The sequence below is a fragment of the Pelmatolapia mariae genome, linkage group LG10_11, assembly GCF_036321145.2.
Source record: "Pelmatolapia mariae isolate MD_Pm_ZW linkage group LG10_11, Pm_UMD_F_2, whole genome shotgun sequence".
Lineage (NCBI taxonomy): Eukaryota > Metazoa > Chordata > Actinopteri > Cichliformes > Cichlidae > Pelmatolapia > Pelmatolapia mariae.
Genome location: NC_086236.1, coordinates 38,526,017 through 38,551,310, shown reverse-complemented (window position 1 = coordinate 38,551,310; position 25,294 = coordinate 38,526,017). Strand labels below are relative to the sequence as shown.

Sequence of the window (25,294 nt, the reverse complement as noted above, 5' to 3'; positions counted from 1 at the left end):
CATTAGCTGATGAACAACAGTTAGCTAATGTAGTTCATGAGACTAGTGTTGGTAATATAATGTAAAAATGGTCAACATTAAATTTAATGTATTAATATATGAAAATTAATTAAAAGATTCAATTCAAATATTGAGCATCAGTAAAAACAAATAATTCAAGGTGCATGTATTTCTTTTTATTTCACTTTATCTCTTCATCTCAAAGACAAATCTCTCTTAGAGACTATATATGGACAATTATTGTTCTTTTAAAATACTGGCACCATGACATTTGTCTGAACGCTTACTTATATGGGTAAAAAGAAGATACACAAACTGTGATTTCTGATAATATGAAAAGCAGAATGATATATTAAATATTCTTTGATTGGGTGAGAAAAATAACTTAAAACAGTTATGAAAAAAATCACAACTGTTTTAAGTGAGATGGAAAAGATATGAAAGTCTTAAACAGGGCAGAGATTTTATTAAAACTTTTAAGGAAAAAAATAGAAACGTAAAACATCAAAATAAAACAAATAACACAGAAAAGAGGCAACTACCATTCTGAGGTAGTTTTCTGACCATTCATCCACAGATCTGTCTGTTTTTAACTGTAGTCTTGCTGTCATTTTTTCTTCTCAATCGTTTTCTGCAATCAGCAGCATAATTATTAATAAATATATCAATTTCTCATTTATTATATTGTCCAGGGGTATGCCAAATATATAAAGTTACAGATCTAACATAGCATCAATTTGCAACATGTTTCATCTCTTTTTGAAAAAATAGAGTACCAGAAAGGACAGGTGGAAGGACCACGCGCAACAACAACATGCTTGCCCAAATTACCAGCACATATACTGAGAGGAAGACGGACTGACAGGAAGCTCAGAGAACTGAGCAGACAGCAGGTGTCTAACACACCTGTTAAGGAACTTGGCTGATTGTTAAGAAATTTGCCTAGCTGCAGATTACTGGGCAAAATCACACATGTTTGTGTGAAATGCAGCGCAGAGCATGAAGACATGATGGTAAACTGATAGGAATTCATACAAACATTCACACAGCTCTTTTTATCCTGTGTCTTTGACCACTTTCAACATTCTCACACACACACACACACACACACACACACACACACACACACACACACACACACACACACACACAGGAGTAGCTGGGGATGACCCCCTCTACGTTCTTAACTACTACTCTTGAGAGTGTGAGAGCCTGTATGTGTGTACCATAGACCTACAGAGATAGCAGCAGCTCAGTACATGCATCATATTTCTGAACGGAGATTCATAGTGGATATTATAATGATGAACACGCCTCGTAAGAGAGACCCCAGTACCTGTCATTTAAACTTAGGCTGACCCAGTTTATTGGAAACGTTTCATCACTTCACCTCCAGATGCTTCAGTCAAAGTTCACTTTCCAAGATTTTCACCTTGTGATTGTGAGACTCAACTGCATTCAATGTCAATCCTTAAAGTGACATTTCAACTGCCTTTTATTAAACTGACACATTCTGTGATTTCAGTGCTTAGATGCTAACTGCAGTTTTAGCTGCTTCCATCTACGACTCCTTGACTGTTCAAAAGTCTTTGACTCAGCTGCCCACAGCGTGCAGCCATGATCCTAACGCAAAGCAGAGCTGCGTTAAAACAGTACAGCAGGTGCCGCTGCTGGGAGTTGCAACTTGAGACGATAAGCGCAATTCAATTGCTAAAACTAAAAGTGCACAGTACTAAAAAGCTACAACTCTAAAAGACAGTCAGGGGAGCTCCATCGTTCATTGTGACAATTTTTCTGGAAACTGTTTCACTTTAAAATCATCAACTGTGAACTTGTATTGATTACACTTTACTAAATAGTTATTTCTAATTAAACAATTATTTCCAATCAGCAGTGTTTGGTTTGTTAATCAACAAAAGGAATGTACTGCACATTACTCATTACTCTTCTTAAAAGTAATGCAATAAGTTACGTCGTTACTCGCTGGAGAAAGTAATTTGTTACACTACTTGTTACTCCATAAAATGACCTGAAACGCCGAACTTTATACACCCCAGCTGTATCGCTATAAAATAGTCACTTGGAAAATAAATGTAATAATAATAATAATGATAATTAAATAACTGTGTGAGAATTACAGGTAATTAAAACTTTAGACTGAAACACTACCAGGACTCCCGGGTACAGTAATCAATAGTTCAGCATTCAAAAAGCTTGTGGGAGGAAGCTGTTGATCAGTCTAGAGGTACTGCCTTTTATACTGCAGAACGTTTGCCTAATGGCAGCAGTTCAAAGAATATGTGGAGAGGACGTAAGAGGTCCTTTATGATGATCAGTGCCCTAATCCTGCAGAGGCTCTGAAAGAGGTCCTGGAAGGAGGGGAGGAAAACTCGGATGACATTCTCAGCGGCTCTAGCTATCCTCTGAAGTGCTTTTTTGTCTGACATACTGCAGCTGGAATATCACGCTGATGTGCAGTAAGTTAGAACACTCTCCACCACGCCTCGGTATAAAGTCCTGAGGATGCTGGAGGAGAGACGCCTGTTTCAGTCTCCTCAGGAAGTGCGGTCTCTGATGGACCCGTTTTGTGATCACGGAGATGTTCTTGCACCAGCTCAGGTCCTTCGAGATCTGCACCCCCAGCAACCTGACGACTTCCACTCTTTCCACTGGGCAGCTGCTGATACCCAGAGGAGTTTGCTCGATCTGCGTCTTATGGAAGCTGTGATCATCTCTTTTGTTTTGGCTACATTTAGCACCAGATTGTTTTCCCTACACCAGCCTACAAGGTGTTCAACTTCTTTACTGTACACTGAATCATCGTTTCCGCAAATCAGTCCCACCACTGTGGTATCATCCGCAAACTTAATAATTAGGTTCCCCTCATATCTAGATACACAGTTGTGTGTAAACAGCATAAACAACAGTGTTGTTTAAACAGCCTTGAGAAGATCCAGTTTCAGTTTCAGTTTTATTTGTCATATGCAAGTTAGCACAGGGTCAACATTGCAATGAAATGTGTTTGACGAGCAGAAGACAGTCACTCAACAGCATGGTACAGTAGAAGAAAAAACAAAATAAAAGAAAAGAAAAATAAATGCAAAAATAGTAAGAGCAAAATATTAGAGAGACGTAGTAAAAGACAAAAGATGACTAAATATATATGTATATATAAATATATGTACACTAGTGATTAATTAAAGGAAATCTTGAAAAGGAATATGACGGGGGGGCAGATGGGATATTGCACAGGAATGAGCAGCAGTACAAACTGAACAGTACAAAGTTTTTTAGTGGTAGTAAATTATTACAGTATTGCACTTTTTAAATATAAATATCAATAAAGTGGAGTGACCAGCACAGATTAAACAGAGTACTTGTGAAGCTGCAGGTAGCTTCTGAGTGCGTCCTGTGGACTGTGTTGTGTGTGTTTAAGTGTTGTGGTTGAGGTGTCGTATGGCTTGATGGTAAAAACTGTTTTTAAGTCTTGTAGTCCGAGCAGACAGACTCCTGTAACGTCTGCCAGATGGTAACAAGGAGAAGAGCTGATGTGCTGGGTGGCTGTGGTCCTTGATGATGCTGTGTGCTTTACGGAGGCATCGCTGAAGATAAATGTCCTGAATGGCAGGAAGCCTCATGCCAGTGATGTGCTCTGCTGCCTTCACCACCCTCTGTAGTGCTTTACGGCTGCTGGCAGAGCAGCTTCCGTACCAAACTGTAATGCAGCTCGTCAGCAAGCTCTCGATTGCACACCTGTAGAAGTTTGAGGTGATGTTGGCGTTCATGCCAAACTTCCTCAGCCTCCTCAGGAAATAAAGCCGCTGGCGAGCTTTCCAGTGCTCAGCCTGATGGCTTTGTAGATTTTCCTAATATGGAATGTAAGGATGCATCTTCTATGGAGCGGTTAGGACAACAAGCAAATTGGTCAAATGATGCAGGAAGGCTGGCTGTGATGTGTGGTTTGATAAGCAGTTCAAAATACTTCATTACAATTGGTGTCAATGCGACAGGACGGTAGTCACTTAGACAGGATACAACTGGTTTCTTTGCTACTGTGGCCTGGCTGAGAGAGGTTAAAGATATCAGTCCGGACATCAGCACGCACGCCAGCGCAGTCGCTGAGCACACGTCCTGGGATTTTATCTGGACCTGCTGCTTTCCGTGGGTTGACCCTGACTAGGGTCCTCTGGGTATCTGCTTGCTTACGATAACAGCTTTGTAATGGGTCAGTGCCTGCACTCCCTGCCACATTGGTCTGATATTTCTTGTCTTGCAGAGCTGTCCCGGGATTCTCTCGGTGCGTTTCACCATTTTTTGTCCCTTTAAGAGTGCCGACCTGGCCAGTGTGGCAGTTTCTTCCCCCGCCCCGCAGTTCTGTGGTCATCCAGGGTTTCTGGTTGCCATGTGCATGACGGTCTTAGCTACAGTGATATTCTCTGTGCACTTGGCAATGTAGCAGGTTACTGCCTCCACATACTCCTTGATGCTTATCTGGTCTCCCAGTGAGGCTGCCGTCTTGAACACCACTCAGTGTGCCTAAAGCAGTCTCGAGGTCCACCCTCTGGCCAGAGGCTGGTCTGTGTTATCACTGGTCTGCTGCACTTCAGGAGTGGTTTGCAAGCAGGCACCAGCATGTTCACACCATGCATTGCTTCAACTTAGGAAGCACAGTTGTTAAACTGGTATGGTTAAAATCCCCCACCGTCACTATACAGCTGTCTGTCATAGCTGTCCCTCTTCTGTTTGCATTCACAGCGCTTTCACTCTCTCCTCTCCGTAGTCTCCGATAGGATGCCGTATTGACTTTGTATGTCCAAGTCGGAGCTGAGCTTTGCAGTTCCAACCACATACTTTGCCCTGAGTATTAGTGAGGTCTCTGGTTCTTACGTTTCACAGCCAGAACGTTTAAACACACCACTCCCACTCTCACTTGTCCCTAGACGAGCCGCTGCATCCATGCGCAACGCCATCTCTGAAAAATGTAATGTGATTACAGAAACACGTTACCCCCAGCACAGCCAGTTAAATTATAATTCATTATCATTCGTTATCTATGAATAATATACATTGTATCATAGCTGATAAAACATGAGCTACATAAGCTTTTATATATCATGTACTCTTAAATAAAAGACAGTCAAATGTTTTTATTTATTCATTTATTTTTAAATAATAAAGGTTTCACCACTGATCAGTAATCCTGTCCTCATTCCCAGAGCATCACGATGGTTCATTTCATGTGTGGCACTAGCTGCTAGCTATGCACTAAAAGCATATTAGGTGAAAACAGTGAGACCAGTAACTCCCAGTTTTTACACTATGGATGCTTGAACAGTGCCATAACCACTGACATCAGTTAGTATGGCATGGTCTACTGCAAGAGAGTCACCTATCTTTTGCAAATGTATCCTACATATACCACTACCATGTCTCAGCATGGTGTGCAGTCTGCCCTTAAAGAATTTGAGGAAACTGGACTCTCTGCAGGCCTACAAATCTCTCAACAGCATCTGAAAGTCATGTCCTTAACAATAAAAAACAAACTAATAAAAACGTGTACTGTGCTGATAAGTAGTACCCCTGACACTAATATTATCAATGAAGTCTTACAGATATCCATTCCTGCTCAGCAGCACTCGCGTCCACACAACACAAGACCAGAGGGAAATGTCACACTACTACACCCGTGCTTAGCGCCAAACTTCCTTTATTGTCGAATAATTGAAATGAATGTGCTGAACGCAGATGAAGCATAAGCTTTGAAATTGCTCTTTTTGACAAAACCTATAAAATCATTTTCACATAATTTCTTTGAAAAGACAAAAGTCTAAATTTCAGTTGCATCATGTAAGTGCTTTAGCTGTTACTGTAAGAATTATGGCCAATGACATGCTTTTGGATAATATGAACTTTAAAATTTGTCCAACAACATAGCATCCATAAACAAAATAGTTTTCTTTATAAAGTACAAATTATTTCTATTTGCACACAATAACAGAATTATATCAGAAAAACTGAAGTTATCTGTCTAGCTAATTAAAGCCTACACAAGCCTTTAGGATGGCAATAATTAACCAGTTACTAAAAACAAAACCATCTTAACCCATCATAGACCAATCTCTTACATCCTTTTTCTCTCTATGTTTTGAAAGAGTAGTTGTCAAACAGCTAACAGATCATCTGCAGAGGAATGGCTTATTTGAAGAGTTTCAGTCAGGTTTCAGAGCTCATCACAGCACAGAAACAGCTTTAGTGAAGGTTACAAATGATCTTCTTATGGCCTCTGACAGTGGACTCATCTCTGTGCTTGTCCTGCTGGACCTCAGTGCAGCGTTCCATACTGTCGACCATAATATTTGATAATAGATTAAAGAATGATGAAGGTGGGTGATTCTCACAAAGACTGCGAGATCTTTCATATTTCGATAAAAGTATTATTATAACACAGTTTTAAGGAACTGTGATCTTATTTAATGGCAGATGATCCAAAACAATTCTCATTACCAACATAGTAAACAAACTGAAATAATTCATTAAAAAACTCTTTTTAAAGAGTTCTTAGACTGACCCAAATAAGCACATAAACGAACAACACACTCCATGAAAATTAATGATTTATATATATTTATATATTTCAAATCAAGCAAGTCTCATGACCGACACACAAACATGTAAATGTAGAGCTCATTTTTTAATTAATTTTATTGTTCACAAAAATGACTCACAAAAACACCAGCAGGGTGACGATTAAAGAAAATGTTTTGATAAAAATGACAAATTCTTGTCTCTGAAAGATAAAACATTTTAAAAATCTACGCATTTTCATGCATAGCGGTGATGAAAAGTCTCTTGTGGAGATAAGAATTATGGTAATGAAAATAATTGAGTTTACCCAATTGACTGAGAAAAGATACAAGTAAAAAGAAAGTAAAAACAACTGGTTGAAAGACTAATGTTACTGTTATTACTGTTCAAAATGATCATTTGTGTTTTTGAAGTACTTTGCCCAAATTTGTCCTGTACTCCTCGAGCAGCTCAGGATTCATATACAGTTTTTCCCTTTGTTTCTGAAGCTAATCTAAAAATACAATATTAGTACGTTTGAAAAGTTTTAAACACAAAATCTCTTAACTGCTTTTAAAATGAATCTCATCTCCGCATTAAAGGTTCTCGTCACCTTTAAGATCCTTTTGAGTGCGTGTTAATGACAATCACGAGTAACAGTAATGAGACGCTCTTGGCTAAGTTCACAAATAACCTGAAATGCTAGCATACTGCACAACCTTGAACACCGCTTCATGCTGAAGCCTTACATTTTCTTTGTAATTATAAAAAATATTTTTGGATATTTAGAAAAGTATCGAGTATAATCCCATATCGGTAATGATAATGGGCAGTGTCACAGACAGGAGATTCAGTAACAAGAATATCACAAAGCAAGAGAAGAGAGAAGAGCTGATCTGAGAGCTGCAGTGTTGGCCTGCTGCTCAGGTTAAAGGGAGACAGTACTCTTTATGAGCAGGTGAAGTCGCATTATGGTAATAAGAAACATTTAGTGCTGACAGTCATTTTTAATAAATTCATTAATTCTATTTTTTATTTAAATACCATATAAATTAATGTTAGGCACAATTATAGACATTTTTACATATCTTGGGAGAATTGTATTGATTTTATATGATAAGGAATTTTTTATGACATTAACAAAAACATAGAAAATGGATCAAGACTCATATCGGTAACAAGAATTGACTGGGAGAATTCCCCAGGTTTCTTGTGAAATTGGGGTTAAATCTTTCTTTACATCAACTATCATAGTTTATATTAATAAGAACAGAGCTGCTGCTCCACCACATCGAAAGGAGCCAGTTGAGGTGGTTCCAGCATCTGACTAGGATGCCTCCGGGCATGTCCCACCAAGAGGAGGCCCGGGCAGGCCCAGGACCACAGTGGAGAAGGTATATCTCTTGATGGGCCTGGGAAAGCCTTGGTGTTCCACCGGAAAGGCTAGAGAAGGTGGCCGGGGAGATGGAGGTCTGGGCTTCTCTCCTTAGGCTGCAGCTCTTATGGTTCTGTTGGTCCTGTACAGTTGTAGGCCTTCCAAAATCCACGTGTGAAGCATTGAGTTACATGCTTTCTCTCAGTCAATCCAGGTGGTCCAAAGGTTGATCAGTCTGCTCTTACAGTCACGAGTGATTCCTTTCACAGTGCTTCACTTGTTCTACATTTTCTCATGTTACAGCCTTATTGCAAAATGGATTAAATTCATTTTTCACCTCAAAATTCGATAAACAATGCCCCATAGTGAGAAAGTGAAAAAAACAGCTTCAAATTTTTGCAAATCTATTAAAAATAAGTTATATTTCTCCTGACTTGCATGGTACACAGTTTGCTCTTTTCTTTTCTTTTTTGCATAGCATTATTACTGTTTGTATCGTCTATTTATCTCTGTTCTGTCCACTCTTCTGCTGCAACACTGAATTTCCCAAATCTGGGACGAATTAAGGCCATCTTGTCTTGTCTGAAGTCTTTTTGAGTATGATGCTACAACCTTGCCACACCCATTTTTGTTGTCCTTTTAGACGATGAACCTTGCCCCAGTCCCAGATCCGGAGCAGTGCATCTTCAAGCTGAATGCTTAGGTTGGCCTAGTGACCAGCTCCTGGTGATTCCAAACTTTTCTATTTATGGATGATGGAGGTCATTGTTCTCCCTTTTCAATTCAGTATTATGTGTATAGCATCAAATCACAACAACAATCACCTTAAGGCAGTAGGATAAATAAAATACAGAGAAAATCCAAACAATGAGATGATGCCCTATGAGGAAGCACGTGGTAACAGTGGGAAGGAGAAACTCCCCCATTTACGAGGAAGAAAAGTCCAGCAGAACCAGGCTCAGGGTCAAGAAGAAAGAGAGAAACTGCCCCACAATAGGAGCTCACACACTGGAGAAGCACCGGGGATTAATAATAACTAATAATTCAATTCAAAGTGGTGTATAGACCCACAGTGAGCGAAGGAGAAACACTCATCATGGGAGCCACCAGCAGCCTTGGCCAACAGCAGTGTAACTAATTCAGGGTCACCTGATCCAGCCCTGCCTAAGTTTTATGGCTAATATTATAGTATAGAGGGTGCCCATCTCCTGAATCCAAACTGGGAGCTGGTTCCACAGAAGAGACTGAATCTGAAGGCTCTGCCTACTTTAAAATCAACAGCAAGTTGAAAAGTTTAACATTTTAAGACAAAAGCCCCACAATGAATTCAAGAAGATGAATTTCTACAAGACAGCAGGTTACAATATTATAGTGGAAAAAATAAAGGTTCTATCTCACCCAGCATAATTCAGTTATTTGAACTGATGGAGTCACCTTTAAAATTAATGGGCATTTATTTAAATTTACCTATCATAAAAAAAAACCCTATAACAGTTATACTGTGGCTACTTTTGGAACGTGGTTTAAAGTCTACAAGACTTTTAAATGCAAGGCAGCCAGCTATACATGTGTTTTAGAGGTAAATAGCCTTAAGTTCCTATGGGCCAGTGATGTTCAGTTCTTTATATAACTGAACATCACTGTTCAGTTCATATAACTATAAAAGAAGCCCATCCAATGGAAATCAACTTTTAACAAGCAGACCCAAACTCTTTAACTAGGATTAGTGGTGATATTTCTTTTTAAAAAAAGAAAAGAAAATACACTTAATACCTACAAAAACACTGGTTCCTCCTTTGGCAGTGCCTTAAACCTCTATGGAAAGAAAAATGTAGGAAAACCCTTAACACAAGGGCAAAAAGAAATGCTGCAGAGGATACATATATATCCTTCCCCTGGTCCAAATATATGACCAGTGTAAAGAAAGGAAAACAGGTTCTATCTAGAAAGCAACAGACAATGTAATTGCACAACATGGACTGATTCTTACACAGCGCTCTCCCAGAATACTCAAAGCGCTCCATACAACATGCCACATTCACCCAGTCACACAAGCATCATCTTCTATGTATTTAAGTGCTTTCTAACTACCATTCACACACATTCATACTCCGATGGATCGGGATTACTATCTTGCCCAAGGATATTTGGCATGCAGGCTAGGGGGAGCCAGGGATCAAACCACCAACCTTCCGATCAGTAGATGACCTGCTCTACCTCCTGACCTACAGCCACTCCTAAAAGTGTGATCAGCTTGAGTAACAGTGCCAGCACTACGTATGTAAAGAGACTCGGTCATCACTGAATGTGGAGGTGTGTTCAAAAAGACCCCATCAATTTTTGGAATGAACCTGTGAAGAGTCGACACTAATTTTAAACTGGTTTGCAAGAGCTGTCACACAAACAGACTTAGCTTGTTGTCACAGCTGTGCTATCAGCTGGGAACAAGACTATTGACCATTTCTGGCCAAAAGACACAGGCTGCACACCACTCCAGTGGTCAAAGTAAACCAGAACATTTACTTGACATTTTATCAGTGAGATGAGGCGTTATCTTGGGAGTAAGACAGAACACTAATAAAAGTGGCTCGTGCGCTCCCATGTCACCGAGCACCCTGCCAGGAATCCAGATGACTTTTATTATATTGTAGTTAATCTTATGATTTGTTTTATCACAAAGTATTGGTTCATGATAGTTTGAAAGATATCAGTATCACAGCATCTTTAAACATACTGACTTTACTCAGGGTAGGACAGTGCTTCCCATACACATAGCCACTACATGGTAAGTGCTGATGACCCAGGGAAAAGATATTCAGTGAAACTGAGCTGAATGAATGTGAATGCTTTCCTTTATTTCACTAAAAGTCAGCTTGCATTCTTCTTTTATTTGCCGCCTTCCATCTCATCGTTAATGCAAAATGACATTACGTTTGAATGAGAACACGTCAGAGAAGTTTGCAAATGACAGGTCGAAAGATACTGTAACAGTTTTGAATCCGTCTTCTGTGATGTGCAACTGTGAAGCAAAGAGCATCAAACATTCAGCCTAATTCCCGATCACACAGAATAAAGAAACGAGACAAACACATTTTCTCTTAGAGCCATGCAGCGCACTGTGGCTGCAGCTGCCCAGACGCCAGGTTCAATTCCACGGGAAGCTCACACACTGAGTAAGCACACCTTCACTGAGGTATCAACATGATGTCACAAAGAATGAATGAAAACAATTAAGCAAATTGTCTTTCACCCATTTTATGACCGACCCACCAGCACCCAAAAAAAAAAACCTACAGAGCGCTAAATTGGGTGTGTATGTAGTGAGGGCATTCTGTGACATTTAAATAGTGATAAATATCAGCCTACTGTTAACCAAGAACAGAAAAGGAGCACGGAAATAGATTAAAAAGGTGTCAAGTTATGACTGTTCCAGATGTGCTTCGGCACCGTCCATTTGTCGTTCTGTTCTTGGCTACGAATAGCTATCTCCAGGCAACTGGATGCCAGTGTGCCTCTATTTGAGGTAGGGTAGGGTAGGGTAGGGTAGGGGCTGGGGCTGATGCGGTAGCTAAGCTAGCGGCTATGTTAGCTGCCACAGCAGATGAAATGCTGCAGGTCCGCTGAGGACAGCCCGGGGTTGCTGGTCGGCTGCTATGTCACCTAAACCCATCTGAGTCCTCGCGGCACAGCAGAATATTCGCACATATGCTAGAGGACAATCAACACGTCTCTAATGCAATCGTGTAATAGCACACTCATTCAGCTCCCATCGCTTTTCCCGTTTTGCTCCGCCGGCATCCCATCCCAGTCTACTGGATGTCGCGCGTTAACGCGAGGCAGGTCACAATATCACAGTATGACACTTGTGTTCGAATTAACCAGTAGTCCCTTAATAACCAGCACAACTATGTCAACTCGTCAGATGGTTACTTGTCAGTCACAGGCTAAAGTGGAGGAGCAGGGGTTGGCAATGCTGCACACTATTAAAAGCCAGAGTAACGACTAGTTATCATAAGGCACGTCTCAGCCACCGAGACGCATCATCCCAGCTTAAGCTGTTCAACATCAACCACTGTGCATCAGCAATGGTGACCAACCTGTTTCAGTCGAAGCCTGCCTCTTTGCCTCATCAGCTATCTGAGCCGCCGCGCCGGACAAGCGGTAACACGAGGCCGGTAACAGGGGCGAAAAGAGGGTAACGTTCTTCTACCAAGCACTGTTACCACTAACCCAGTGGCAGCCTCCACCATAACCAGCAACTCCTCCACAAATAAGACCAACGCCGGCCGGCTAGTTCTTACCTCAGGCGGTGTGTCGAACCAAGTTCCGACTAGCAGCCATGTTCGGAACCCCTATTTCCCTTCGTCCACACGAACCGAGCCCCCTCCCCCAGGTCAGTTGTCCTTCGTTCAAAGCAGAAATCCAAAATAATGTCGTGTTGATTTATTTGCCAGGAACTGGTTTCCCGTTTCCAGTACAATATGGTAGTCTATGTTCTTCGGAGCTCGAGGAGCGGGGCTGTCGATGGGGACTGATTGCCGGCGCAGCACAGCTAGCCGTGCCTAAGGGGAGGTGGGCAGCCCGCCGCTTCAAACACGGACACCTCGAACTCAGTCTTCTTTCTGTTAAGCGAGCTTAATGTACTGGATCGATATTTATTCTCAGGTGCACAACAAATTCCCTTGCAACCACAGCGTGGGGCAACTGAATAGGCGATCTCGTCCTCTTCTCAATTAATTTAAAGGCAAGATGCTAACATTAGCTAGCTAGCTAGTAGCTAGCATGCTAGCTGTCTTGATTAAAACACTGCCATTGGAATTTGAAGGAAGACAGTCCGCAAAGTGCAGGCTGTTTGATAGTAACGGCCAGCCGACGGACCGAACCTGCAGACGCTATGAGAAAGACCGTATTTTAGCAGACACGGCTAAAGCTAACTCTATGCTGGCCAGCCCCTCTGTGATGTTAATATCGGTCAAAGGAGAGGGGCTGCATTGAGAGCGCACTCCCGACACTAAGCAAGTACGGCCCAGCGCGTTCCAGAGAAATTTCCCACAAAATGGCTGCCAAAACAAACCGTACCGCATACTATCATACAAACTTCCCAAAGTTAAGGCTGTAATGGTGCTAAAGCAATCATTTTAAAGGTCTGCCCGATGCAGACCGTGTAACGCTTCGAAAAGATGATGGTAGTGTTGTCACAAACTAGCACGAGTCACCACTTTAGAGAGCACGTCCTTTCCTCTGCAGGTACGAGTAGTTCGTTTCTCCTGTAACTAAAAGTGTGAGAGCTGAAGTTTCACTGACAGCACGGGCACAGGTAGCAAACCAACGAGCTAAACGGCCAAACACCCGCCGCAGCAGCAGATGAGCTCTGTGAATCACACCTGAGAACAGGTGGCCACGTTCATCATAACGTTAAACCTGACGGCCGTTCGTCGAGGGGGAGGACTGAGCGGTTAGGGCTCGATACAGCGCGAAACCTGAGCTGTGGTCTTTAGTACCCCAGCACCTGTGCGCTCCACGGTCACTCAGGGATGTCTTTGAGTGACGCGCAAAGTCAGCGTGGAGCTGCACCCCACGGACAAACTTGTTGGTTCAAAGCTGCCTGAATTCTTCAATAAGGCGCTGGAAGCGTTTCTCAGATTCTGACAGCGTGACACACCTGCTGCAGACTTTCCTGCTGCACAGCTGACCAGTTTGAAGTGACGTGAGCTTAGTGACACGGTGAGTCATCGTGCTGGAAACAGCCGTCACATAGCTACAGCGTGGATATGACACGGTAACAATACTCAGGTAAGCTGTGGCGTTTAAATGATGCTCGGTTGGTACTCAGGGGCTCTTGAATGCTGACACCACATTTATGGATCCATGCTGCCATGTTTGCCAGGAGGAATCAGGACTGATGTCCGGTTTGAGCCTGTGCAGATTGCAGTCTGTTTCCGTTCTTAGCCGGCAGGAGCGGCCTGTGTGGTCTTCTGCTTCAGCTTTTGACATGTTGAGTAGAGCTGCTGCTCTGCATACCTTTGTTGTAACAAGTAGATATTTGAGTTACTGTTACCTCTGGCACTAACAAGCTATCACAGAACTGCTGCTCACTGCATTATTCTTTAGTTGGGGGACCAGTTTCTGCAAACCTGTGGGACAGCTGTGCGGTACAATCCAGGGCCCAAAAACCTTCCACATTCAAAGTCATTAAAATTACCTTTCTCAGCTTGAACTAAAGCAAGTTGTGTTGTCTAAATGCATCAGGCTACTGCCACGTGACCAGATGATTAGGCGGTTGACCACGTGTACCTAATAGAGCGAGTAATGCCATTTTTAAAACCACCTCACTGTTGTGAATCTGGACCGAACTAAGACAGGAGCAGTCAGATAAATGTTTGTCAGTGTGATGGTGCATTTAGCTAAAGAGTTCAATTATAACCAACCAAAAACATTTATTAAAACAAATATGGCAGCTCTGTGGGGAAAAAAGAAAAATACTTAAACTGGTTCAAACAAACGGCTACAAAACAGGAAGTGTGTATAATGGAAGCTGTTTGTCACCCGAAGAAGCAAAAACAAAATATTCACTTTAAATAAATGGCCCACTGTTAACCATTTAAAAATACCAGCAGTGTGGGTGCAAGTTTAGAATATGCTTAAAAGAATGGAGCCAGTCACAGACTACTAAAAGAATCATTCATTAAGAAAATAATCAGGAGCACAGAAGCCAACAAACAAAACAACAGCACAGAGCATACAAGCAACCTCGCTGCAGTCAGACCACAGCAGTGTGTCCTCAGCACAACGTCTGGTGGATCCAAAATCCCAGGACAAGGCTGCTTCACAGCACACAACACATTATGTGTTACTTTGTAACCTCATCTACTGTATACATGTACATTACAAACAAGGGGACCTTTTTACAGCACAAACAAGGTATTGCACCGATGGACCCAGGTATCACATAATGTTCTCCACCTTATCTGTGAGAAATGGAAGCACCAGAGGAGATGGATGGTTGATTAAAGGACTTTGGATAAGAAACCCCAGCTGAAGGTTTGCTTCAATGTGCTTGGAGGAAGCTGCAGACCGGTGACTGAAGCCGAAAAGGAGGGTGACAGACAGCAGACGTGCCAGCAGGAGATGATGGTTGGAAATCCATCCTCTTCCTCTGGCCCAGCTTACATGCACACATCATTTCTTCTGTTTTGGTGGAGGTCTGAGAACAAAAAAGAAAATACATGGTTACCACACGATACACACAGCAGGTACTATGTTTACAGACAAATGCAGTGTTTTTGGTGCAGGTCTGTGTCTGACAAATTCAATGAAAATCAATATGGGAGGAGGGGGGGGTCCTTAGTAAGAGGGCTGAGGTGTTTAAGTGGTTTATGATCTGGTGACTGAAGTCTTGTGGTTCTCATGTTCACCCGTCAGTGAGCCGCTGCACTTACAGTAAAAGCCAAAAAAGGTCAGAAACAATTCTTTAAGCAGTTCAGCTGCAGCTTGATCTGGTTCCAAACACAGATACATATTTGTAAATGCACATATGCATCCATGTGGCTCATTACCTAAACTCTGAATGTTAATTTAGCAACTTCTTAATGGAAGTAGTGAGAAGTTTTCCTTCCATCTCCTCCAATGAACCTTAATAAAACTCTACAGACTGGAGCTGACAGCAGGCTGTTTCTTCAAAGCGCACTATGCTGCTGCAAGCTGGGTTTTCCTTTGTTTTTACATAGTCCACCAGATGGCGCTGACAGTGCAGGAGCTGAAAGGTCTGTCCTGAGGAACCACAGAGGTTGAGGAGCCAAAAAGCCTTGTGTGCAAATCTTTAGTCTGAGCCCTGACGCAGAAGCAGGAAACTCTGAACTGATTAACTGAGCAGAATAAGCTCCGCCTTTCTGATAATAATGGTAATGTTAGGGCTGCATGTTCTTTAAAAATTAAAACAACATTACATGGTTACTCTGATAAACAGTTACAGGTTACTCAGCAACTGTTCCAGTCCAACTATGTTCGATCCACTTCAAAGAAAGCTTTCAGAAAATGTAACCTTTGACCTGGAGGTTCAGCAGCTGCAGCCATGGCTGCCCGACCGACAGACTGGTCGCGCGCCCGCCTGCTGTCATCAAGTGGGGTTTTTTGTTTCTCTTTTAAGAGGCTGGTATTCAAACTCAGCCAGCCTCCCCTCATTCACACCAGTTCATTTACAGGCAGGAACACCATCAGTGTGGTTCCTCACCCCGCCCTGCAACATCTGGGCAGGGCAGCGGAAACTACCTGCTAATGCTGCCCATCGACTACAGCTCTGCCTTTAACACAGTAACCCCAGACATACTGCGACAGCCTTTGGCTTCCTTATCCACACCTGCATGTGGATTAAAATCATCCTCACCGATCGCTCACAAACAGTAAAGCTTGGCCCACATCTCTCCTCCACACACTTTGTAACGGCTCCCCACAAGACTGTACTGATCCCGGCTCTATACTCACTACAAACTCATCCCCCCTCTAACTCTTTAATAAAAATAATCATGTTACAGTTGGCATAGCTGGACTCATCTCAACAGGAGACGAGGTTCACCTGGTGCCCTGAACAGCAAGAAAACAAAAGAGGTCATCGTGGGTTTTAGGAAGTGCAGAGCAGACTGTGTGGACACGATCCAGGATTTCCCACATAGAGAACATTTGGTGGACTGCCCACAGCACCGCCGCCGTGAAGAAAGGTCAGCAGCACCTACGCTTCCTAAGAGATCTGAGGAGGAACGAGTTGTAGACGGAGCTGCTGGTGTCTCACCACTCCTCCCTGCTGTCATGTCACGTCACAGTGTGTTTTGCAAACTCCTCGTCCACAGTACAAAAAAAAAAATAGAAGAGAAATACCATCTCAGCAGGGGGATGAAAATGATGAGTGAACCTATTTTACCTGTTGCCCTCAGGGCAGCGTGTCAGGTCCGATAACCCATACAGGCAGTAACGACCCTTGACCCTTCATGTGAACATGCAAAGGAAACACTGGTTTCCAACTTGGTGAGTTGCTAAGCAGCTTCCTGTGACCGTTTCTCCTGATCGCCAATGTTAGGGGACATGAATCTGGGTACAGAGCCTCATTAAGACGCAGACCGAGGTCGCTTTACCTGTAGATGCCCACCACCACAGCGTGGTCTCTCTCATAGGGTTCCAGTGTGAGCTGTTCCTGTGGTTTCATGTTCTCTGCACTCATCTTCTTCACTTCTGAGGCAAACACTGCCTCTGGAGCTGCTGTCGAGTCTATACAGTTAGCCTTAAGGAAAAAGCACAGCTGAAATCAGACTCACAAACAACCAGAACAAGTCCTACAAGTCCTGAACAGCTAGACATTTCTCACCATCACATCGAGTATCTTAGTATACGACCTAAACTAGTTTGAGTCCAAATCAAGGATTCAGTCACAAATAACCTGATTTAGCAGCCGTCTGACCATTAACACGCGTTTATGGAGTCACCAGGGAGCTCAGACGCAGCCCTGTGGTGACACAGTCTGTGAGACTCTGTACACAAACCCAGGCTTCACGCCCAGGATCACTGCCGGTGTGACTCCCAACAGTCTGGTGCAGGAGCCCGGTCTCCACACGCAGCGTGTCAGGTGAAGACTGCACTGGTACTTGACACACACGGCATGCTGATGTGATTGCCAAAGAGCACTTATAAGGATTTGAACTGCACCTCTCCTGACACGGGAGAACATGACGAAGTTAAATGTTTCTATCACAGCTGTTTGCTATGAACACCACAGTCATCATTCCGTAGTAAAGCAGGAGACGCCAGTCCTTTTATTCTGTTTAGCTTTAGCAACATTGGTGCATATGGTGAGAAACATACTCATGTTTGTGGTTCAGTAACTCATTATCCCGAGATAACTGACTTGGAAAATACCTTTATTAGGTTTTTGAGGTTAAACAAAGCTTAAGCTAAAACATTTGTGTGAAAATGGTCAGCAGCCACTGGCCAAAGAGGAACTGTGAAAGACTTTTAGAAAGCCTGGAGAACTTTTGCATAAGACAACGTTAAAACCTTCAAAGTCCAGCGTTCCTCCTTAAACACCAAAGAGTTCAGGGAGCTGTTACCTGTTACGGCAGTTATCAGCGTACCTTGATTGAGATAACAAAGTGGCCGCCGTTCTTCAAAAAGTTGTGAGCGTTCAAAGCAACGATCCTCGTCTGGTCAGGCTGGGCAACATCAGCAAAAATCACATCCACCATGCCTGCAGAGGGACAGAAGGCACGTGAATACTCTGCATGTGTTTACTGTGCAGGTTCCTGAGGCCAGACGATGGCTGACCCTCACCTTCATTTCAAGGAGCAGATTGCAAACAAACCTGTTAGTATTTCACCAGCTCCGGCTCCATCAGACACAACTACTTACCAACAAGCATTCTGTATTTGTGTGGGTGCCGAGCATCTTCGATGATTGGAATGATGTTGGTGCGTTTTTTCGCCACGTTGAGAAGGTCCCGACCCGACCGGTGGGAAAACTCTACTGCATAGACCAGCCCTTCCTGTCACACAAGACACCCATTATGTCAACGCAACCTTCTTTTGTTTCCCGTGTTAAATCTATGCTGTATGTACACTAGTGATGTGCGATACCACTGATTTCCTTTCCGATCTGATACCAAGTAAAATTCAGGGTGGTATCGACGATACTGATCCGGTACTCTGTACAAAAACGTAATGTTTCATTGTATTTCATAATACAATATATAATTATATTATGTAATCGTAATAATACAGCTTCATAATGATTACAGGACATCAGACTACTTGTTCACATTGCTTAATGCAGAATTATCATATAGAAATAAAAAACCTGAAGTTGTGCGCTATTTGAACACGTTGCCTGCCTGCAGCACTAAAGGACTCCGTGAGAGACGTCTGTCTCGCCCTAGCAGCACCTGTCCCTCTATTCCTCTTCACTTCGCCTCAACATACGCTCATCATATTCTGTGATATGATTTACTCTGAGGTGTTTGACGAGGTCAGTGGTGTTGCCACAACACCTCACTGTCTTGCCACATGTATCGCAAACTGCGTCTTGGCTGTTTGTGGAGGTAAAATGACACATGACTCTGTTTACGTTCAGCCATTGTTGTGAGTGTGCACGCCACGGGCTGCGACACATTTATACAGCCGTATTTTGCACATGACTATCAAAGGCGGAAGAGGAAGTAGTTCCTTCCAATGTAGACAATCCGAATGATATAGTTTCTTTCCACTGTGTTCCTGTTAATCAAAAAACTACAAATTTACCCCAAAGTACTAAAATATTGATATTTTAATATGAGAATCGATTCTAGAACATAAATTACTTGTATCGGAAGAATCGATATTTCAATATCGATCCGCACATCACTAATGTACACTTTAATAGCAGTACACTCTGCTGAGACCCTACGCCCTAACTTGAGCTACACCACCCTAGAAATCTTGCACTGATGCAGCCCATTGGCCCACTCATTACTTTATTTCCACCCAATTCTGTCCCCATTTTTTAATCCACTGGAAGAGAAACTCCAGTGACCCGTGTTTGTAAGAGTCTCTTTCATTTTAGGAACATCCCCATGACATAAGGATTTCCCACCATTCGGTTCCCCCTAGGTTTTGATGGAGGAATGAGGATTGCATTTTTAATTATTGTGTTTGATTCCTTTGCCACCTCCTGACATTTCCCTTGTGGTCAAACACTACGGGCCAGCAGTGGTCTGCTAGTTTCCTCACTCGTCACTTCTCTGCCCGTTTGGCAGCTACAAAGACAAAGTGTGCAGTACTCACGGGTCCAACGATGTCAGAAACGTGGGACACTGTGGTGCCAGAGGCGGCTCCCAGGTACATGACCTTGGCTCCAGGCTTGATGTGGATCTGGTCAACCCCTCCCAAGATGGCCGCAGCCAGCTTGGAGCGGAACGGATTCCAGGCTCTGTATTCAATCTTAGTCTCTCCTTCCTACCAAAACCGAAGCAAACATCGACTCAAAGTGTGGTCACAACAGCAGGAAGCTGCACACGTTTTTATATTTGGCATAGCTGCAGGATCTAGACTGGAACAACTAAACTGGACTCACTTCCACACTGATCCTCTTCTCTCCATACACAGACTCTCCTAACACCATGTTTTTTGTCACCAGGGCATCCTCCTTTCCCCTGCAGATGAACACTCCTGACACACACACACAGAGTGGAATTACAAAGTGGAAAAAGCTTCCAAATGAAGGCAAATGCTGAAAGGATGAATAAAATGTGTGACAAACTGTAGCCGAGGCTCAAAACAGTCCAGCCTTCAGTGCAGAAAATTCCTCAGTCCTCTAAAATACGAACAATTACCTTCATGTCTGTGAGGCTCAATCAGGACCTTCTTCCCTCCTCCGAAACCACCTCGGCCACCCCTCCCTCCTCTACCCCCTCTCCCTCTTGGGGTTCCTCTGCCACCACCACGGCCCCGAAATCCTCCACCGTCTGGGGACTGGAAGCCTCCACCTGAAAAACAGCCGCACACAAGAGAAAGTTCCCAAACCTGGATCAGCACGTCGCTCAGTGATGCATTTCTCTCCTTCACTGGGATGTTTGCTGGACACCTTTTGCTGATCATTAAATAAACAAGTAACTGTTTTGTTTAAAGAACAAAAAAAGTAGTTATACACTTTTTTGGGGGTCTCTCTCTCTCTCTCTCTCTTTTTTTTTTTTTTTTTTTACATCCCCAGGTGTGTGTTTATAACAGCATGGCCCTCGGAGAGCGATATAAAAATGTAAATGGCCCATCATATGAAAAAGGCTCCCCACCCCTGCTTTACACTAAAACAATTTATTCAGAATGACGACAAGTACCAATCAACTAACACAGAAATAACTGTTTATTAAAGATACAGAATAATTTAAAAGGCAAAGCAGCTGGCTCAGTGTTACCAACCAAGTCCTTTCACAGGTGCACTGCTAACAGCTGCAGATGGTCCGAGCTTGGTACACACTACTGCCATGATGGCTTTTAACAACTTGTCCAGTAATGGCCAAAGTGAAACGAGTCTGTAGCTCATATTTACTTACATGAAAACTGACGTTTTCTTTCCAAAATGAGGACAGACGAACTGAAGACTGCTAACTACTGTTTGTATACTTAGTAGCAACTTTTGTCTTGATGTATTTTTAATCATCCAGGTAGGTAAAACCCAGAAGGTTGATTCTGTTCATCTGGACGTTTTCAGTGGGAGAAACGTTTCGTCATCATCATCATCATCATCAGGTGACTTCTTCAGTCTCAGCTGACTGCAAGTTTCCAATCTTATAAACAGCACATTTGCATAATGACTGAAACCAGCCCACTGAAGGAACAATGGGCTGGGAGGTCAGTTCCTTGATCACTGATATGCAAATTCTCATGACCATTGATCAGCAACCACTAATCAATGTTCATGAGTACCATTCACAGAGAGCGGGGGAATGGCTGCAATCACAGCATTGTAAGACTTTTGTTTAACCTCCAGTGTTTGCTGAAGGTGGGACCTCTTCATCACCATCTCCGTCTGATGGGCTCATTTTTCTTTTCCACTGTTTGAATCTTTCATATGTCAGCTGCACAGCTGTAAGACTAACAGAGCCAACACACACCTCTGTGGACAAGCGTTGCACTTAAACGCAGGACAGAAACTCTGTGGGCCTTGTATCTGAAATCCACTTTGTGCTCATTCCAAAGGCTTTGTTACAAACAGCTATGAGTGTTCATGTTGGTTTAGTCTAGGACCCCCTCCTAAACCGTTTCACTGCTGCTTAAGTGAAGTCTTTCATTAAGCAAACGTCAGTCTCAGCTCAGATTCTCACAGTTATTGAAATAAATCCACAGTGCTGTGGGTTAGCAGGCATTATCACTTATAACTGCTCTGATGCCGAGACCAAAACATTTGCAATAATGTTAACCCTTTAAAACCGGTCGGAGCGGCACGCTCCGTTTTGCGTAACTATTTTTGAATCCCTGTAGAATCTGAACCACATAAGCTAGCGCAATAATCTTTTTTGCATATGAAACCGGAGGAGTTGTACTTACATGTTATGCTATCAGCTTGCCCTAGGTCACGGTTTCCTTCCAGATATAGCTTCCCAAAAATTGCATAAAAAGCATTTGCAGCATCAAAAACATAATATTCCAGAAACATGCTTTGCCCATCCGATCAGCTCTTCATAACACTTCCTACATTGGAATAGACGTCAGTGCGAACTATTGCATGTCCGCCATTACTTGCCCGAAACCGGAAGTGACGTCATTTTCGCAGAAAATGTAGTAGTTTTTTTTTTTTTTACCTTCAGGGCCTTATAAGCCTGTACTGGTGTTTTTAAAAGTCATGTTTGACTTTGTGCTTTTCTGAATAATTTCTGGGATGCTTAGAACTCAAACTGCACTGCTGGAAATAGTTTATTTTGATGCACATGCTGTTTTTTATGCAAATTTGGATTATAATATTTATTTTTGTTTTTCCTTCAGTATATAAAAATTGGTGTATCTCAAAAATAAAACTATGAAGACACTCAAAATAAATTTCCTGTTGTTGGAAACTATTTTGTGCAACTTTTTTGTATTTACAGTTTTGAGGGATAAACCTCTTAAATTTCTCTAACTAGTAGTATATAATAAAAAAAAAAGATTTTTTTTGTAGTTTATTGCACTTTTTTGCAATTTATGTAGTTACTATGGACTTAATGCATACATATTAATAAAATTTGGGCTATAACGGTTGTATTGATGTATAGCAACTTGAAATGCGCCCAAAAATGGCACTACAGCATGTAAGAGTATAAAGATAAGCTCTGGCGGACTTGGTTCTTAAAGGTCTTAAAGGGTTAAGAAACAAGTGGAGCGCTCAATGCTTGGTTAAAACGCGGCGGTCTGGTGAAAGCGGCGGCGTTTAAAGATTGCTCGGGTAATTAGAGAAACAGAAATACAAAGCAACACTTCATCTGCTGTTTGTGATCAAGTGGAGCACAGAATGTTTTGTGAGCTGCTTTTAACTCCGAAAGTGTGTTCAAAACACAAACTGTCACTATTTGAACTTAACAGCCTATAATATTTTATTATTAGCAGATACCTGAACAAAAATATTTTGTTCTGTAATTGCTTCAAGTCGTCATCCTGGCATTTGAGGATGACATCCACGATGTGATGATACAAACGACACGTTTCCAGTCTCACCTCTTCCTCCCCGGAATCCTCCCCGGAATCCTCCTCGTCCTCCCCGGTCACCAAACCCTCCTCTGCCTCCACCGCGTCCTCCACCTCTTCCTCCTCTGTCCATGCGAGGACTGAAACCTGAAACCATGAATCATTATTATATGTGTAAATAGACGGACACATCTATAACACTTATTCACCCAATCGTCTTCTCTTAAGCACTTTTATCCATTGACGTTCACACACATCACATTGAGTGCATTGGAGGAACTCTGGGTTCAACATGTTGCACAAAGATGCTGGCAGACTGGAGTAGGTGTGAGTCAGCCCATCAACCGTGTGATTGATAGATGACCCTGAGCCACAGCCGCCCCACATGCGGATCTGGAGGCTGTGAAATACCAACAGAAACTTCAAACACATCATTCATATCCACCTCTTCAAAACAAGCTATGTTGGAAGAACACGCTCAAACTTGAAGTTATTCACAGTAACGTGGCAACCAGACCACTGAAGGTCAAGGACGATGGTGCCACTTTTACGCTCATAGCTACTCGTCTTCAAAAGATTCTGTTTTGGTTGTTTTCCATTACGGCAGAGTAACACCTCGATGTGGGAGGGGCCGTTATAGCGATGCGCGATCTCATTTGTATGCCACAAACGCCACAACAGAAGAGGAAATCAAGATGATGGTATCCCTGTTGCTCGGTGTATGGCTTCTTGTCAGGCTCAGAGACCGCGGTGTTGTTCTTTGTCTAGTTGTGTTTTTAAATAAAGGTAATTTAGATTTTTGTGAATGAGTTACTCTCAAGACTCACTAAGTGATGCCACTGATGGGCCAACCATGCCACTGGTGTCACATTTTTGACCCCACTCAGCTCACTTCTGGAAACCCTAAACGCAGAGCCAAGCAGGCACTAGTGAAAAACAGACGTTAGAGACTTTGAGCCGCTGCAGGTGAGACAGCTGTTGCCAACATGAAGGTGGGACCTGACGTTTTTCCCAAACCCCAGCTGAGCCAAAGCAACCTTTACAGTACATGGCTGCTTACGTCAGTGCCGCCATCTTGGATCGTTAACCCGGGTCGCTGGGGCTGCTCCGGATTTTCGAGTGCGAAATGCGACTCGAGGTGGCGCTTCAGATTTAAATACCAACTTCCGACTACTTGAGGGACCCAGCATAACACGCACACAACGTTGTGCGTGGCTGTTCAAACACACCCCACACTCAGAAACATCCTTAATAAAAAGTAACAGGGGAGAAACGGGCTAAGACTCCACTCACTGACTTCTGTGTCGGGTTTGAACGACAGACGTGCTCGCGGCGTGCTCAGCGTGGCCGTCCCCGTGATGTTTGGACACTTTCACCGAACCGCAAACACAAAGTTCCGGCCGGGCTAACGTTAGCGCGAGCTACGTCTCGTGGAGCAGAAAACAGCGCTGTAAACGGCTCGAACGGGTTGCAGACGGCGTGACCCGACTTTGGCTTTTCCTCACGGAATAAAACCGTAACTCTGGTTGTAACGGAGGTCGCTGTGTGGGCCCCACTGAGTCCCGGACACGTGCGAGGAGCACACAGCGCGTGTTCAACTCAGACAGCAGTTATTCCGCCAGCGCGGACACACCAACAGCTCACCGTGAACAATCCACGCGCTCAGGCAGCCACTGTTCACCTAAGTCTGCTGTAGTTTTCACGGATAACGTGGCCGTGTAGGCCGTCCACGCAGTGTATCTAACTGTACAGGCTCACCGAATCCACGATCAGACATCAGCCCGCGTTACCGAGTATAAGCACGTGTAATCTTACTGTACCTGGCCTCATCGTTTCTGGCGTAAACTACTGAAATGAACGCAGCCCGCGGAGTTGAATCGCTCCTCTTCTGTGTTGATCCTCAGTGAACAGACACGGCGCGATCACGTCCCACGTGTAGCTGTGCGACCGAGCGCAAACTTTCTTCTTCTATCGAATCTATTGTTGCTTAGCAAGCAAAACGGCGCATTACCGCCACCAACTGGACACAGGCGGAAATCTTGTTTTCAAACAGAGGACAGCTGCTGTCAGCGGCCGGATGTTGTGCCAAAACAACCTTCCTGTCACAAGGTAGAAGCTGGAATCCGTCTTTGATTTCTGATTGATATCTGCATCTAAACGATAACGGTCAGTCTTTCGAGGATGCTAA

At 43.2% G+C, this 25,294-nt stretch overlaps 2 protein-coding genes across 2 annotated transcripts in view; both read right to left on the bottom strand.

Annotated features, from left to right (window-relative positions):
• dyrk1b (dual-specificity tyrosine-(Y)-phosphorylation regulated kinase 1B) overlaps nucleotides 1-13,308 on the bottom strand; it is a 61,948-nt gene extending 48,640 nt beyond the window's left edge. Inside the window, exon 1 of the mRNA XM_063485203.1 lies at nucleotides 12,241-13,308. The gene's annotated coding sequence lies outside the window, so the exon portion shown is untranslated. The remainder of the gene's footprint in view (nucleotides 1-12,240) is intronic.
• Nucleotides 13,309-14,598: 1,290 nt separating this feature from the next.
• Nucleotides 14,599-25,065, bottom strand: fbl (fibrillarin). Its single transcript, XM_063487815.1, has 9 exons — nucleotides 24,927-25,065; nucleotides 23,137-23,253; nucleotides 20,286-20,438; nucleotides 20,027-20,121; nucleotides 19,738-19,908; nucleotides 18,332-18,464; nucleotides 18,058-18,170; nucleotides 17,065-17,210; nucleotides 14,599-15,143 (listed from the first exon to the last, which is right to left on the bottom strand). The coding sequence occupies exons 1-9, from the start codon at nucleotides 24,934-24,936 to the stop codon at nucleotides 15,119-15,121; spliced, it is 963 nt and encodes a 320-aa protein (XP_063343885.1). The 5' UTR covers nucleotides 24,937-25,065; the 3' UTR covers nucleotides 14,599-15,118.
• Nucleotides 25,066-25,294: the final 229 nt, after the last annotated feature.

Coding starts and splice junctions, on each gene's coding strand:
- fbl (XM_063487815.1), bottom strand. Junction 18,171..18,331: donor CAAATACAGAATGCTTGTTG/GTAAGTAGTTGT, acceptor GTCCCTCTGCAG/GCATGGTGGATGTGATTTTT. Junction 17,211..18,057: donor ACTTTGTTATCTCAATCAAG/GTACGCTGATAA, acceptor TTTTTCCTTAAG/GCTAACTGTATAGACTCGAC.